At 46.8% G+C, this 13,926-nt stretch overlaps 1 protein-coding gene across 4 annotated transcripts in view; it reads left to right on the top strand.

The window, feature by feature from the left end:
- Positions 1-13,926, top strand: part of BICD1 (BICD cargo adaptor 1) — an 808,512-nt gene that overhangs the window by 236,653 nt on the left and 557,933 nt on the right. For all 4 annotated transcript variants that reach the window (XM_086952776.1, XM_086952778.1, XM_086952777.1 and 1 more), the window contains exon 2: positions 262-474. In XM_086952776.1, coding sequence (XP_086808902.1) covers positions 262-474 — 213 coding nt within the window. The remainder of the gene's footprint in view (positions 1-261; positions 475-13,926) is intronic.

The following is a 13,926-nucleotide window of genomic DNA, read 5'->3' as shown; positions in this document are numbered from 1 at the left end:
TTTATCGTGATATAACATTTGCAGTATTAGAGCTCCTATCACGATATGGTGTTTATTTGCATGCACAGTATGTTATGGTAATGACAAACATAAACAAATAGAATAATCATGCTACAACCAGATCACAAAGTTCTTGTTCTCATTTTAAATTAAAGATATCATTTGATTTTGAGTTTATTAGACCATGTGTGTCACCATTAATGATGCTTATCCAGCAGCATTTGCTTCCTGTCCTCATGTATTGACTGGTTACATTTGCAGGCCTTTGGACAGTCGTTCTCCATCCATCGCAAAGTTGCTGAAGATGGTGAGACCAGGGAGGAGACTCTTCTGCAGGAAAATGCGTCGAAAGAAGCCTACTACCTGGGGAGGATTCTGGACATACAGAACGAGGTGAAGCAAAGCCGGGTGGTGGTGGCCAACGTCCAGGCCGAGAATGACAGACTCACATCAGTTGTCCGGGACCTGAAGGAGGTAAATGATTGACACCCAATTTTTCCACCTTAAACCCACTGTGTCAGCAGTTGTACAAGTCCTAGCTGTTCCTCTTGCCTTGAGAAAGCATTGTGTTCATGGTCCCTGAGGCTGGTTTTCCTTCGATCCGGGGACTGAAGCACAAAACAACTCTTAGGACTTAAAGAATCTAGCAATAGACACAACATAAAATAAAGTTATGTGCCAGTTTTGATACAGAGTGCCTGTACGTTAGCGAATACACTGGTGAATGTTCTGCACTTAGGATCCGCAACTTGGTTTTATTTATAAATCGGAGCATGGATGGGGTCGTCATGATTAAAACAGATTTACAGAAATCTTAGAAACATAGTGAATGCTTCAGGTGGGCAACCTGGTAAAATATGGTTCTTGCTTGATTTTCTTACAAATATGAACTTACCTGTTTGATTGAGTCTGTTAGATGGCTATCCACATCCACAGTGAGAAAGTATCATTGATAACATTTATGTACTGAGACAAGCTTGTTGGTAGGTAAACTTCATAGGTAGGCAAGGAATTTGCTGAAGACAACTTTTCACTTCCATGTATTTGGGCAAATGGCCAAAAAACTGTGCAAGAGGCTGGCTTCACCCAAGAGATCCCAGCCTTTTATTCCACAGAGTGATGACCTACACCAGAAAAGTCATGAAAACAATAGGTCTTTTGAAATATCTCTGTAGCATGTGCCATATCCAATGGAGTTCTGCAGGTTTGTAAAGTTTGTAGTTCGCAGCTTCCGATCATGGGGAGGGGATGTAGCCTTACGGCTAGAGCGGTCTACTTCGAAGCTAAGGAACCAGGTTTAATACTGGGCAGACGCTCAACATCCTGTAATTTTGGGCAAATCACTTAATCTCCCCGTGCCCAACAAAAATGAATGTGTCCATCTGTAACAAAACTGGTGTTCATGTAAAGAGCTTTGATACCTGATCTCTTTGGGTCTAGTTCGGGCAAACAAAAACATGTTAAATGAAGAGGCTTGGTGAATGATTACCATCAATGGATGTTTGGCTGTCATATGTTATGTTTGGAACGTGCTAGGTCTCGGTACCCTCTCCTAGCCTATGTCCTTTATTCCCGCACCCCTGGGGCTGACTCTTTTGTCCCTATGATCCACCTGTGTCCATATCATCATTCATCATTCTCTCTCTTCCTCTCACCTGTCCCATTTGCTGAATTTCCAGGTTCAATGCATAACCTTCTCTCGCCAGCCCTTGGTGGGACTAAAAAGTTTATTTACGGTTAGTTTGGGATAATAGTAATGCAAATCATGAGTTCCACAAGCCCTACAGGGGCATCCAACAACTAAAATGACTGATTTACCTAATGGTATGTTGTGCTGCAGGCTAGAGGAAGGTTTCAGAGCATCACCCATCATTGCCCTCATGAACCCATTCTAGTCACAGCCTCTTTGAGTGTGGGACGTGTTAGAACATATTTGTAAAGGTTGGTTTTAATTTCCAGTCCAGTCCTGGCCTTACCACCGTACCCCCATGCACCTTGAATTGCATGTTACTGTAATGTCTACAGCATGAAATAACTACTATCCAACACATTATCCCAATAGCCTCAAGAACAATAAACTCCTTCAAGTCAAGTCAAGTCAAAGAATTTATATAGCGCACTACATACCCAGAGGGTCTCAAGGCGCTTAGGGAGGGGAGGAGGATTACTTGTCAAATATCCACGTTTTAAGTTGCTTTCTGAATGCTAGGTGGTTCTGGGTAAGGCGAAGGTAAGTGGGGAGTGAGTTCCATGTTTTAGCAGCCAGGTATGAGAAGGATCTGCCTCCCATGGTGGTCTTGTTGATGCGAGGTACAGTGGCGAGGGCTTGGCTGGAAGAACGTAGTTGGCGGGAGGGGGTGTAGAAGGACAGTCGTGAGTTGAGGCATTCTGGTCCGATGTCGTAGAGTGATTTGTGTGCGTGGGTTAGCAGTCGGAAAGTGATCCTCTTATTGACGGGTAGCCAGTGGAGGTCTTTCAGGTGGCCAGAGATGTGTTCGTTGCGCGGGATGTCTAATATGATCCTGGCTGAGGCGTTTTGGATTCGTTGGAGTTTCTTTTGGAGTTTAGCGGTAGTACCTGCGTAGAGGGTGTTTCCGTAGTCCAGTCGGCTCATGACCAGAGCATGGGTGACTGTTTTTCTGGTTTCGGTGGGGATCCAGCGAAATGTTTTTTTGAGCATGCGGAGAATGTTGAAGCAGGATGAGGATACGGCGCTGACTTGTCTGTTCATTGAGAGTGAAGAGTCCAGGATAACGCCTAGGTTCCGTGCATGGTCTGTCGGGATGGGTGCTTTTCCAAGGGCTTCCGGCCACCAAGAGTCGTCCCATGCAGAGGGGGATGTACCTAAGATGAGGACTTCTGTTTTATCTGAGTTCAGTTTCAGACGGCTGTGTTTCATCCATTCGGCAACTTCTTTCATTCCTTCGTGTAGGTTAGTTTTGGCGGTGCTGGGGTCATTGGTGAGAGAAAGGATCAGTTGAGTGTCATCCGCGTAAGAGATGATGTTGAGGTTGTGTTGGCGGGCGATGGCCGCGAGGGGGCTCATGTATACGTTGAAAAGGGTGGGGCTGAGTGAGGATCCTTGTGGTACGCCGCAGATGACTTCAGTGGCCTCTGACTTGAATGGTGGGAGGCGGACTTTCTGGGTTCTTCCGGAGAGGAACGAGGTGATCCATTCCAGTGCTTTTCCTTGTAGTCCGATGTTTCTGAGAAGTTGTAAAAGGGTGCTGTGGCAGACTGTGTCGAAGGCTGCAGAGAGGTCGAGGAGGATGAGGGCGACTGTGTCTCCATTGTCCAGTAGAGTTCGAATGTCGTCTGTTGCTGCGATGAGGGCGGTCTCAGTGCTGTGTTTTGCTCGGAAGCCAGATTGTGAGGAGTCGAGGGATTTGTTGGCTTCGAGGAAAGCGGCGAGCTGGTTGTTGACAGCTTTCTCGATTACTTTGGCCGGTAATGGAAGGAGCGAGATGGGGCGGTAATTTTTGAGTTCGGTGGGGTCCGCTGTGGGTTTTTTCAGAAGGGCGGTGAGTTCAGCGTGTTTCCAGCTTTCCGGGAAGGTGGCGGAGTTGAAGGAGCAGTTGATGACATCTCGGAGGTGCGGTGCTATGACGGAGTCTGCTTTGTTGAAGATGTGGTGAGGACATGGGTCTGTGGGGGATCCTGAGTGGATGGAGTTCATCAGGCGGATGGTGTCCTCAGTGGAGATTGGGTTCCACTCGTTGAGGGTGTTCAAGGGGGGAGAATGTTCAGCATATGGTTGGGTGGGTTGGTCTCCGGGTTGGTTGTCGAAGCTGTTGTGGATGTCTGCAATTTTGTTGTGGAAGAATGAGGCTAGGGAGTCGCAGAGGGCTTGAGAGGGGGTGATGTCGTTGGAGTTGGCCGAGGGATTGGTAAATTCCTTGACGATGTTGAAAAGTTCCTTGCTGTTGTGGGCGTTGTTGTCAAGTCGATCCTTGAATGCTGTTTTCTTGGCCTTTCGGATTAGTTGGTGGTGTGTGCGGGTGGCGTTTTTGAAGGCGTCCTTGGTGCTAGTGGTTGGGTCTTTTTTCCAGGCCTTTTCAAGGGAGCGGCAGAGTTTCTTGGACTTTTTAAGATCATCGTTGAACCATGAGGCCTTCTTGCTGCCAGGTTTGTTTTGACGTTTTCTCAGTGGTGCTAAGGTGTCGGCGGTGTTGGATAGCCATAGGGTGAAGTTGGCGGCGGCTTGGTCTGGGTTAGAAGAGTGGGCTGGGGTGTTTAGAAGGAGCGATGAGGAGATCTGGTCGATGGTGATTTTGTTCCAGTTTCTTTGCAGAGTTGGTTGGAGGTGGTTGATGGGTTTTGGCTTGTTGTAGGTGAAGTGAACGCAGCTGTGGTCAGTCCAGAGGAGATCCGTAGTGTGGCTGAAGGAGACATGATTGCTGGAGGTGAAGATGGGGTCGAGTGTGTGACCTGCGATGTGGGTGGGGGAAGTGACCAGTTGTTTTAGTCCGAGGTTGGCGAGGTTGTCCAAGAGGGTGGTGGTGTTGCGGTCGTTGATCTTTTCAAGGTGAAAGTTGAGGTCTCCCAGAAGGATGTAGTCTTTGGAGGGGAGCGCGTGTGGAGTGATGAAGTCTGTGATGTCTTCACTGAATTTTGCGCGGGGTCCTGGTGGTCTGTAGAGGAGGGTGCCTCTGAGTGTGGTCTTGGGGTCGATGTGGATCTGGAAGTGAAGGTGTTCGGAGTTGGCGAGGTTGGCGTCAGAGCTGGTTGAGATGCGGATTGATTTTTTATGGACGATAGCGATTCCTCCTCCTGTGTGGCCGGTACGGTCCTTGCGTGTGATCTTATAGTCTTCAGGGATGGCGATGGTGATGTCTGGGGCGGAGGAGGCGTTCATCCATGTTTCTGTTAGGAAGGCGACGTCTGGAGAGATGGTGTCTAGTAGGTTCCATAGGTCAATGGCGTGCCTGTGGACCGATCGGGTGTTGAGCAGGATGCATTGTAGGAGGTTGGGGTCGGGAATCTGAGGTGTGATCGTAGCGGAGTTGTAGACGGTGCCGATGAATTTGCAGGAGTAGCAGGAGAAAGGTCCATGGGTGTGTCCAGGAGCGGCTTGGACGCAGTTGGGGGAGCGGCCGGGATTAAGGGCTAGGAGGGTGGTGGCATCGTAGGTAATGCGGGAGGGCTGGGCAATGCGAGGGCCAGGGGGTATGGCGCTGGGCGCGGTCCAGGCGCGGACGGGCGTAGACGGGCTTACCTTTGACGCACCTTCGGCGCGGATTGGGCGCGATCGCTGCGCCTGAACGCTGCGCGTTAGAGGAACTACCATAAGTAGTTAGAGGAGGGGGAGGGGCGAGGGGTGATCAGCTGGGAGGCGGGATGCGGGGTGGAGCTGCAGGCTTGGCCAAAACAACAACAACAAAATGGCAGGCAAAGCGGAAGTGAGGACGACGGGGCTGGGGTGAGCAGGGTCGCCGGTCTAGTCAGTAGCGTAAACAGCCAAGCCAGCAAAAATGAAATATGCGCCCTGAACGAGGATACACACAACAACAATGCTAATAATCTCAATAGCGCTAGCGTTAGACTTAGATCCACCTAATTCAGCCTAGGTACAATAGCGCTGGCGTTAGAATCAAATTGATTAATTAGGCGCAGGCACAATAGCGCTAGCGTGAGGTTCCAATGCAAGTGCAGGCAAGCGTAGGTAAAAGCGTGGGAGCAAGCAACGATACCACCGGAGGCTTGGAGGAGCGTGGTGGGAGCGACCTCAGCAGTTGGATGCAGAGCGGTCACAGCAATTCCCTGGGCGGAACGATGCTCTACTCTGTTGTGGGAGGGGTGGTCAGCTGGGAGGCGGGATGCGGGTGGAGCTGCAGGCTGGGCCAAAACAACAACAACAAAATGGCAGGCAAAGCGGAAGTGAGGACGACGGGGCTGGGGTGAGCAGGGTCGCCGGTCTAGTCAGTAGCGTAAACAGCCAAGCCAGCAAAAATGAAATATGCGCCCTGAACGAGGATACACACAACAACAATGCTAATAATCTCAATAGCGCTAGCGTTAGACTTAGATCCACCTAATTCAGCCTAGGTACAATAGCGCTGGCGTTAGAATCAAATTGATTAATTAGGCGCAGGCACAATAGCGCTAGCGTGAGGTTCCAATGCAAGTGCAGGCAAGCGTAGGTAAAAGCGTGGGAGCAAGCAACGATACCACCGGAGGCTTGGAGGAGCGTGGTGGGAGCGACCTCAGCAGTTGGATGCAGAGCGGTCACAGCGATTCCCTGGGCGGAACGATGCTCTACTCTGTTGTGGGAGGGGTGGTCAGCTGGGAGGCGGGATGCGGGGTGAAGCTGCAGGCTGGGCCAAAACAACAACAAAATGGCGCAAAGCGGAAGTGAGGACGACGGGGCTGGGGTGAGCAGGGTCGCCGGTCTAGTCAGTAGCGTAAACAGCCAAGCCAGCAAAAATGAAATATGCGCCCTGAACGAGGATACACACAACAACAATGCTAATAATCTCAATAGCGCTAGCGTTAGACTTAGATCCACCTAATTCAGCCTAGGTACAATAGCGCTGGCGTTAGAATCAAATTGATTAATTAGGCGCAGGCACAATAGCGCTAGCGTGAGGTTCCAATGCAAGTGCAGGCAAGCGTAGGTAAAAGCGTGGGAGCAAGCAACGATGCCACCGGAGGCTTGGAGGAGCGTGGTGGGAGCGACCTCAGCAGTTGGATGCAGAGCTACACGTTGCAAGGAAGGAAGAGCAGTTTGCCATTTCAGTTTTCAAAAAGCAGGTTTTTTTTCCAACATCCATGACACACATATGCTCCATCATCTAAGATGCACCCCAGTTTAATGAGTTATTATGCAGCTCAGTTTTATCACCAACAGTGTGCCCCGTTAAATTAGCCTCTATATGGGCTAGCACAATTGTCCATTATTTATGCATTTCAATCAGCATGACATTCTCTAGTCCTATCAATCATGTTATGCCCTCATCCTGTAAGCTATGACATGCCTCAAGCAGATTAGATGCAGCGTGCTCCCGTCCCATGAATCTTTACATACCTCAGATGCATCATTTATGGCATCCACACACCTACCATCTGCTTGGATATGTCAAAATCTCATCAGGCATGACATTCCAAATCCCTTCAACCATGACTTCCCCGATTCCCAACACCTTAATATGCCCTAGTCGTGGAATGCCACATTCTCCCAGCGTATCTATTTCATATTTCCATTATCTATAACATGTCCTCATGTCACCTTATATGACTTAATCTCAGCGGCCATGTCCTTCACTAATACAATCACCCATGATATGCCACAGTCCCATCATTTACGCCATGATCATCCCTTCCATCCAATAATCAGCCATTACACAATCCATTCCAGTCAGCCATAAAATACACTTAAAATCTATTGGTCATCACATATCCATACCAGCTCTACCCTAGCCTCTTTTAGCCCTTAGATTTGTGGGGGTTATTTAGAGTAGGTCGGGTTTTCAGCTAAGCTGTTGGAGGCCATAACCTCCACATTTCGAGCTGAAGACCGTCCACCATACTTAGGGTTCCCCCAAAGAACTTGCTGTTCCATGGGACCCAGCCAGGAGCTGAGAGGGGGCAGGACCTGAGCAGGACCCGAGAGGTCAGGAGTATATCTGCTTCCATACCATGTGATAACCTACACGTTGGTAGTGCAGAATGGGTTGGAGAACTAACGCGGATAGTAGACGCTGAAGCAGGGGAACGAGGCAAAATCCCAATTTCCCATCATATATTAGTGAACAACATACACGGAAAAGAAATAATGAAGCAAGGTGATTTTCATGAACCTGAAGATATAGCTTCAAAATTGTCGGAAGAACAGAAACTTTAAAAGGGGAGATCAACTTTTCTGTGGCAATAACCTATAAAAAAAGCTTCTGAGAAATTCACGATCTCATCCTGTGATGGCACCCATTGTGATTCTTCATAAATAGCGACACCACAATATTGGGGGGAGCCAGACCTGTACTTTATTGACTTAGGACATATAGAACACAACAGGGTACAACCATTGAAATCGTCTCCATTGGGCAGGATTAGTGATCTATGGTTTTAATGTCCCCTGGACATATGTGTTTGCTTATCTGGAAGAGGTCCTGAGGAAGGTGTCCTTGCGCCGCCGAAACGCGCGTCGACCAAGTGCAAAGTCCCATACAGTGTTTTGAGATTTACCGATTGCCAGGGTGTCTCTGCCAATTGGATCCAGTCCTTTTCTCAGATGTTGCTGTTATCAGTGTGGTGATGGTATGACTGTGTGAGTATGTTTGTGACAGATTGTTGGTTACCAGGGGTACAATTATTTGGGTGAATTGTGTTTTTTGCATACAGATTTGTATTTTGTATTATGTATATATTTATGTGTCTTTCTTTCTTGAATGAAATAGCAATGTATTTGGACATTCGAGATTTATACATTTACTATGAAATTGGTCATAAATCAGAAAACAAAAAAACTTTTTTTTTTTAAAGAAATCCTCCTTTTGAGTCGGTATGAAAAAGGATAATTACTAAAAGAAATAATACCTTGGAAATAAGGAATACAACTTTATACTCTTTTAAAGAAAGTAAATAAGAGTGCTGCGTATTTGTCACCCATACCAAATTGAATGTTGAGCAAAAAATAGAAAAGTATAAATTTGTACTAAAATATTGTGGTCATCGAGGGAAAATTTTTCTTCTTGCTGTGTTTCCCCCAAAGACCACCCATCATACTTAGTGATCGCCAACAACATTGCAGGGATCATTTTGGCAAAGTGCATTGACTGGAGTAGCAGAAGCCCTATTGTATACATAAAATAGCGGCTGGCTGCCATGAATGGTGGACATTCAGCATTTATATTTAGCAGAGACAAACACCCAAGGTATAAGTTTATGTCGGGAAACAAAAAAAATAAATGCCTTAAACGCACCAGGAATTTTCTCACAACTTTGGGTGTTACTTCTGTTGATCTTGGTTGACTATCCTGGCTTTCCTTGGTGGTCCTGAACAGCAAAAATGTACAGTGGAAAGGCATCTCTAAATAGTGGGGTCCTTGCTGACAGGTTGTTGGTCAAAGGTTTCCATAGGTAAAGCAACTGGGGGTGCTTCTAGAAGAAAACTGAAGCTCCTCTCACCTCTAAATGAGGCATTAACCAGTTTTAGAGGTGGCCCCTCATTTGCCTTCCATAATTAATTACCCCACTTCTTCTCATATGGAGGTCAGCGAGAATCATGGATAAGGAGAAGCATGCTAATAGCGGTGCATGTGCAGCAGCCTTCAGGTCAGCAAGAAGGCTAAATCTCCAAACTGCTATGCTTAAAACTGTAGGTCACTGGAAAACAAGAGCTCAAAGCGAGGCAGCAAAGAAGATGCGCTAGCTTTTCAGCTCAGCGAAAGCGGCCTAGGGCATCTAGTTCATTGTATGTAAGTAATCAGATTGATTAGAAGGCCAATTAATATCCTCCAGCCATCTCAGGTCTGATTTTAATCCTGAGAAAAGGAGGGGATGATGTTGCCCACAGATCGTAGATGTCCTCCTAAAAGGCACCCTTAGATGTTCTTGCTACAAGCCTTGAACCTACTCAGGTTTCTTTTCTGCCTCTCGCATGGAACACCTCGACATCTGGCAACCACTCTCCATTGCCCAGCTGTACTTTCAACGCTGCATCACAGCGGCTTCCTTCCAGGTTTAAACCATGTTTACAGCACGTGTGGCCCTTAGTCACTGGTATTAATTTTACAAATGTATCATCTCATCTGATCCCCAGCCAGAAAATGAACGAATGCCAGTAGGCACTTAGCAGATGAAATCCGATTAGATTGGATGCTAAAGCAGTGAAATGGGCTGTATTTCTACACAATGAGCATTCGCCAGATATAAAAAGATTAGAGCCACTCTTCCAGCAGTTAACAGTAGCATTAGAACTACTAACAGAGCTAAAGTATCAATTTAAAGTGAGAAGAATCAATGCAGCTGTTCTACTCTGAGTTTACACAGAAGAATGGGAAATAACGTTCTGCGCAAGACACCATTATTGAAAACATATCTGATTTGACGTTCCAGGGCCCCATGCCATGTAGACAGGGCTTGAAAGCAATAGGCTCACCTTTATTAGTAGAACTATGAGGAGTTGCTTTTAAAAGGCCAAGTGATTGCAAGCAGAGGGGCTGCAGCAGCCATCTTGAATTATATAAGGAAACAACATGCTTGTGAATCTGTAATACTGTTGTCAGAAAGTAACACTTGTGCTGTGAGTATCTTTAAAGTACAGTGTGAGACAATTGATTCAAGAAAAATATTTTAAGTGACATTTAAAGAAGATGAGTGTGGCCATTACATGCAGCCACCTTTCATTACAAAGCCTCCTTAGCTGCACGTGCGCTACAAAAAACGTCTCAATACAACAAAGGCATAATATTGGGAAGCGATTGTTCATAAACTGACTACAATCGTTAGCATTACTTTAATACCAGCATTCGAATATTTGAATAGTTGTGCCTTGTTTTTATCTTCACAGCTCCACCCATTAGGTGTTGGTGTACTTTTGGGCAGATACTTACTATCACCATCACCCTGCACCGTTTGCTCGCTTTCTTTGCAATGAGCACTTTATTAATTTTCATGACTCGTGTAATATTGTCATTTTTAAGCAATCATTTTTCTTGAATTAACCGGTTTAAATCTTTGTTTACATGGATGATTGTCTTTATTTGTTCGTTGTTCGGTGATTTCTAATATGGTTTAGAGGCTATACCATATGAATATAAAATATATTCTCTGAACTCTTGCAGTGGCAGCTCCTTCGCTTATTTTATTTTCTCCTACTTATGCGATGGGGGCAGGGGAGGAGTGGTAGCCCCTTCCCAACTGTGCAATGACTGCTTGGCCGGCCCTCTTGGGCTGCCCAAAACAATCTTGCGCACTTCGCACTTCGCATGCTCCCATGCAGGCTGCATCACAGCCTGCATGGGGAACATGCCCAGGCTCCGAGTCAGCATTGTGATTGGCTGACTGGGAGCTTGGGCGAGCTTCCTGTTGAGGTCGAGCGAGGGAGGACCATGGAGGAGAGACGCGGCAAGGAAGCGGCGAGAAGGTAAGTTTTAATTTTTTTATACCCATTTGCACTCCGCCCCCCAACCATTACCTTCGATCCGTGCCAGCCATCGCTGCACCCTTGTCATTCACAAAAGTTCAACCTGTTCCCACAGGCGGCCAATGGGGCAGCTCCTGTAGTTTTTTACTAGCCTGCAACTGAAAGGAACCTGCTAGTTTGCTAACTAAATACTTAACAAAGTAGTGGAGAACTTTCTTTGATGGTCAAATAAGGGGCAGACACCAAACCAGCAAAGCCAAGCAGTACTGCATCATTGTTCATCACTTTAAGAGGAGGAAGGACCTGAAACAAAGATACATCTTTGAAACTTCCTGTACAGTTTGGAGCAGTGAGAGGTGCTCCAGAGTGTAACTCCAGTATAAAGACATACTGACAGATGAATAGGAAATTACAGAAGGATGTGAGATGACCTCTAAGCAGACCGGGCAACATTCCTCACTAAACTGAGCATGGTGATGCAAAAAGATTCCAGCTGGACCTGGGGCAGTATTATAGAAAGTGCCCCAGGGGTGCAATGAGCATGTACGCCTGCTTTGCGTGCCCCGGGGCACTTTGGTATTACAGAAAGGGCACAGACGCTTGTGCGGACCTTTCTGTAATACAGATAGCGTTGGCACAAATATAGCGCTGTCACCAGCGGGTGTTCCCTCATTTGCATGGGGTGCGGCCTCATGCAATGAGTGATTGACTTTGCCTTTGCATCAGCGCCATATTATAGACATGGGCACAGAGGCAAAGAAGCTGTCAGGAGGCGCACTGACAGTGAGCCACCTGGACGGGAAAAAGGGGGCCCTCTGGACCCCCCAGACATCCCCTTGTCGGCAGGTGCAGTCACTCACTACACCTGCCGGCAAGGGGATCTCTCTCTCCTCATAAAAGTGCAGGCGGGTCGTCGCCTGCACAGCGAAACACGGGACGGCTGCTTCTAAGCCACTCTGTTCTTCACCTGATGCGGCGCCCCAGGGTGCCACGACTTCGCTGCTGCCCTGTGGGCAGTGCAGTCAATGTAATAGGGTGTGATTTCCTTGTTTGCACCCGGCGCACCTGTTTTAAAGTGTACTGTGTGGCAAACAGTGAATGTGAGCCCTATGTGTAATAGGCCCCTGATGTTTAGTTCTGGTGAGCTTTTTGGAGTGAAGCCATTACTAGGTAAACAAGCATTTTCGAAAGAAACCGCAAAAGCGGGCTTCAGTAGCTTGGCAGAAAAACTGGACATCTCTGGATAACAACAAATGACACGACGCCAGGTCATCACCAGATTGAAGCCAAAGAATAGGTAATAGGAAAAACATGGAAGTAAGCTTGCACCATTTATGCACCCTGGCTATAAAAACTACAACCCACCTACAATCAGGATTGCCCCATCTCTCCTGCAATACATGAAAGGTATGATATATATTCACTATCATAATTATTGCCTGGGAAATATTTTTGACATTCTTATCCCTGGCTAACTAGACAATAATTCATTATCTTGCCTACCAGTTACAGCACTTTCATGCCCCAGGATATGCTCCTTTCAGCAAAGTTTGCACAATATAAATATAAATGTCTGCATATTGACATACATCATAAAATAAATTCATAATATACTTAGATGGATCTGTCAACTGAATCTCCTGTTCACTTTGGGGAAAATAACTGAATCATGTCTATAATTCCATGCACGGTCCAGTTAGGCTGCTCTTGTGTGCTCTCTGCACTATACCATTTCACAATACTCATACAGTAAGCAAAGTCAGAAGTGGGTTATTAATTTGTAAGGGTGCCATCCCTACCAACCCAATAAAGGCAGCTCAAAACACATTCTCTGAGAATATCTGCTCCACTCGTTGTAGCTATGGCAAGGGAACAGGCACTCGTCATAGAAGTAAATATTAGTTCAAGCAGCACCAACAATTTGAAAGTAAAGGGCAGTACTTAATAACATACCAAAATCAATTTAGGAAAATAGAAAAACAAATTTGAGCAAAAGGAAACCAAGATCATTAAAAATCATTAAAAATAGGTTGCATAGAATTGGCGATATGAACGCTTTAAGGCAAAAAGCAGCTAGAAAAGTAAAATGTCATTAACCCCTTGCATGCTTGTGACGGAACCGTTCCGTCACAAGCCTCGGGTGAGCTGTGCTTGTGACGAACGGTTTCGTCACGGCCCGCTCGCCGCGCCTGCGTGGCGCGAATTCCGCGCCTGCGCTGACTATTTAATGGGCGGGCGGGTTCGTGACGGAACTGTTCCGTCACAAGCACAGCTCACCCGCGAGCTGTGAGGGAGCGGTTCCGTCACAAGCACGGAACCGCCCCGCGGCCGCCCCACCCCCTTAGCGCTGCGGCAGAATAGCCGCCGCAGCGAAGGGGTTAAGAAGCAACAGGTCGCAATTGACTGGGGCCTAGGCACCATTTCACACTGACTATGACTGAGCAGAGATCGAATACACAAAGCGGGTCATCATCAAAGTCTTTATTTCGGTTTTACAGTACCATAAAAGGAGACAAACACAAAGCGGGTCATCCCAATCCAAGTTTTTACCTTCAAATTTAGTGTCTGTAATGGAAGGCACAATCTTCCAGCCAGGCAAAAACCAATGCTTTTGCCAGAGAGGATCCTGTTGAAGCTATGGGTTTTGATGCCAAAAGCTTCAAGTAGGACAAAGCTAGATTTCGTGGCCAGCCAGTGTGCTTCATTGGTTGGATATTTATTCTCCCTCATGCGGGTCCAAAGTTTTACTGTTGAACATACTCACTTTTTTGGGAGTCAAAATACTCCAGTGGGTCAAGTTAGAAAGTATAAGCAGACAGGGCTCTATGACGCAGGGGCGTAAC

The sequence above is a fragment of the Lissotriton vulgaris genome, chromosome 1_2, assembly GCF_964263255.1.
Source record: "Lissotriton vulgaris chromosome 1_2, aLisVul1.2, whole genome shotgun sequence".
Lineage (NCBI taxonomy): Eukaryota > Metazoa > Chordata > Amphibia > Caudata > Salamandridae > Lissotriton > Lissotriton vulgaris.
Note: the sequence above shows the minus strand (reverse complement) of the source record. Positions and strands in the feature narration are given on the sequence as shown.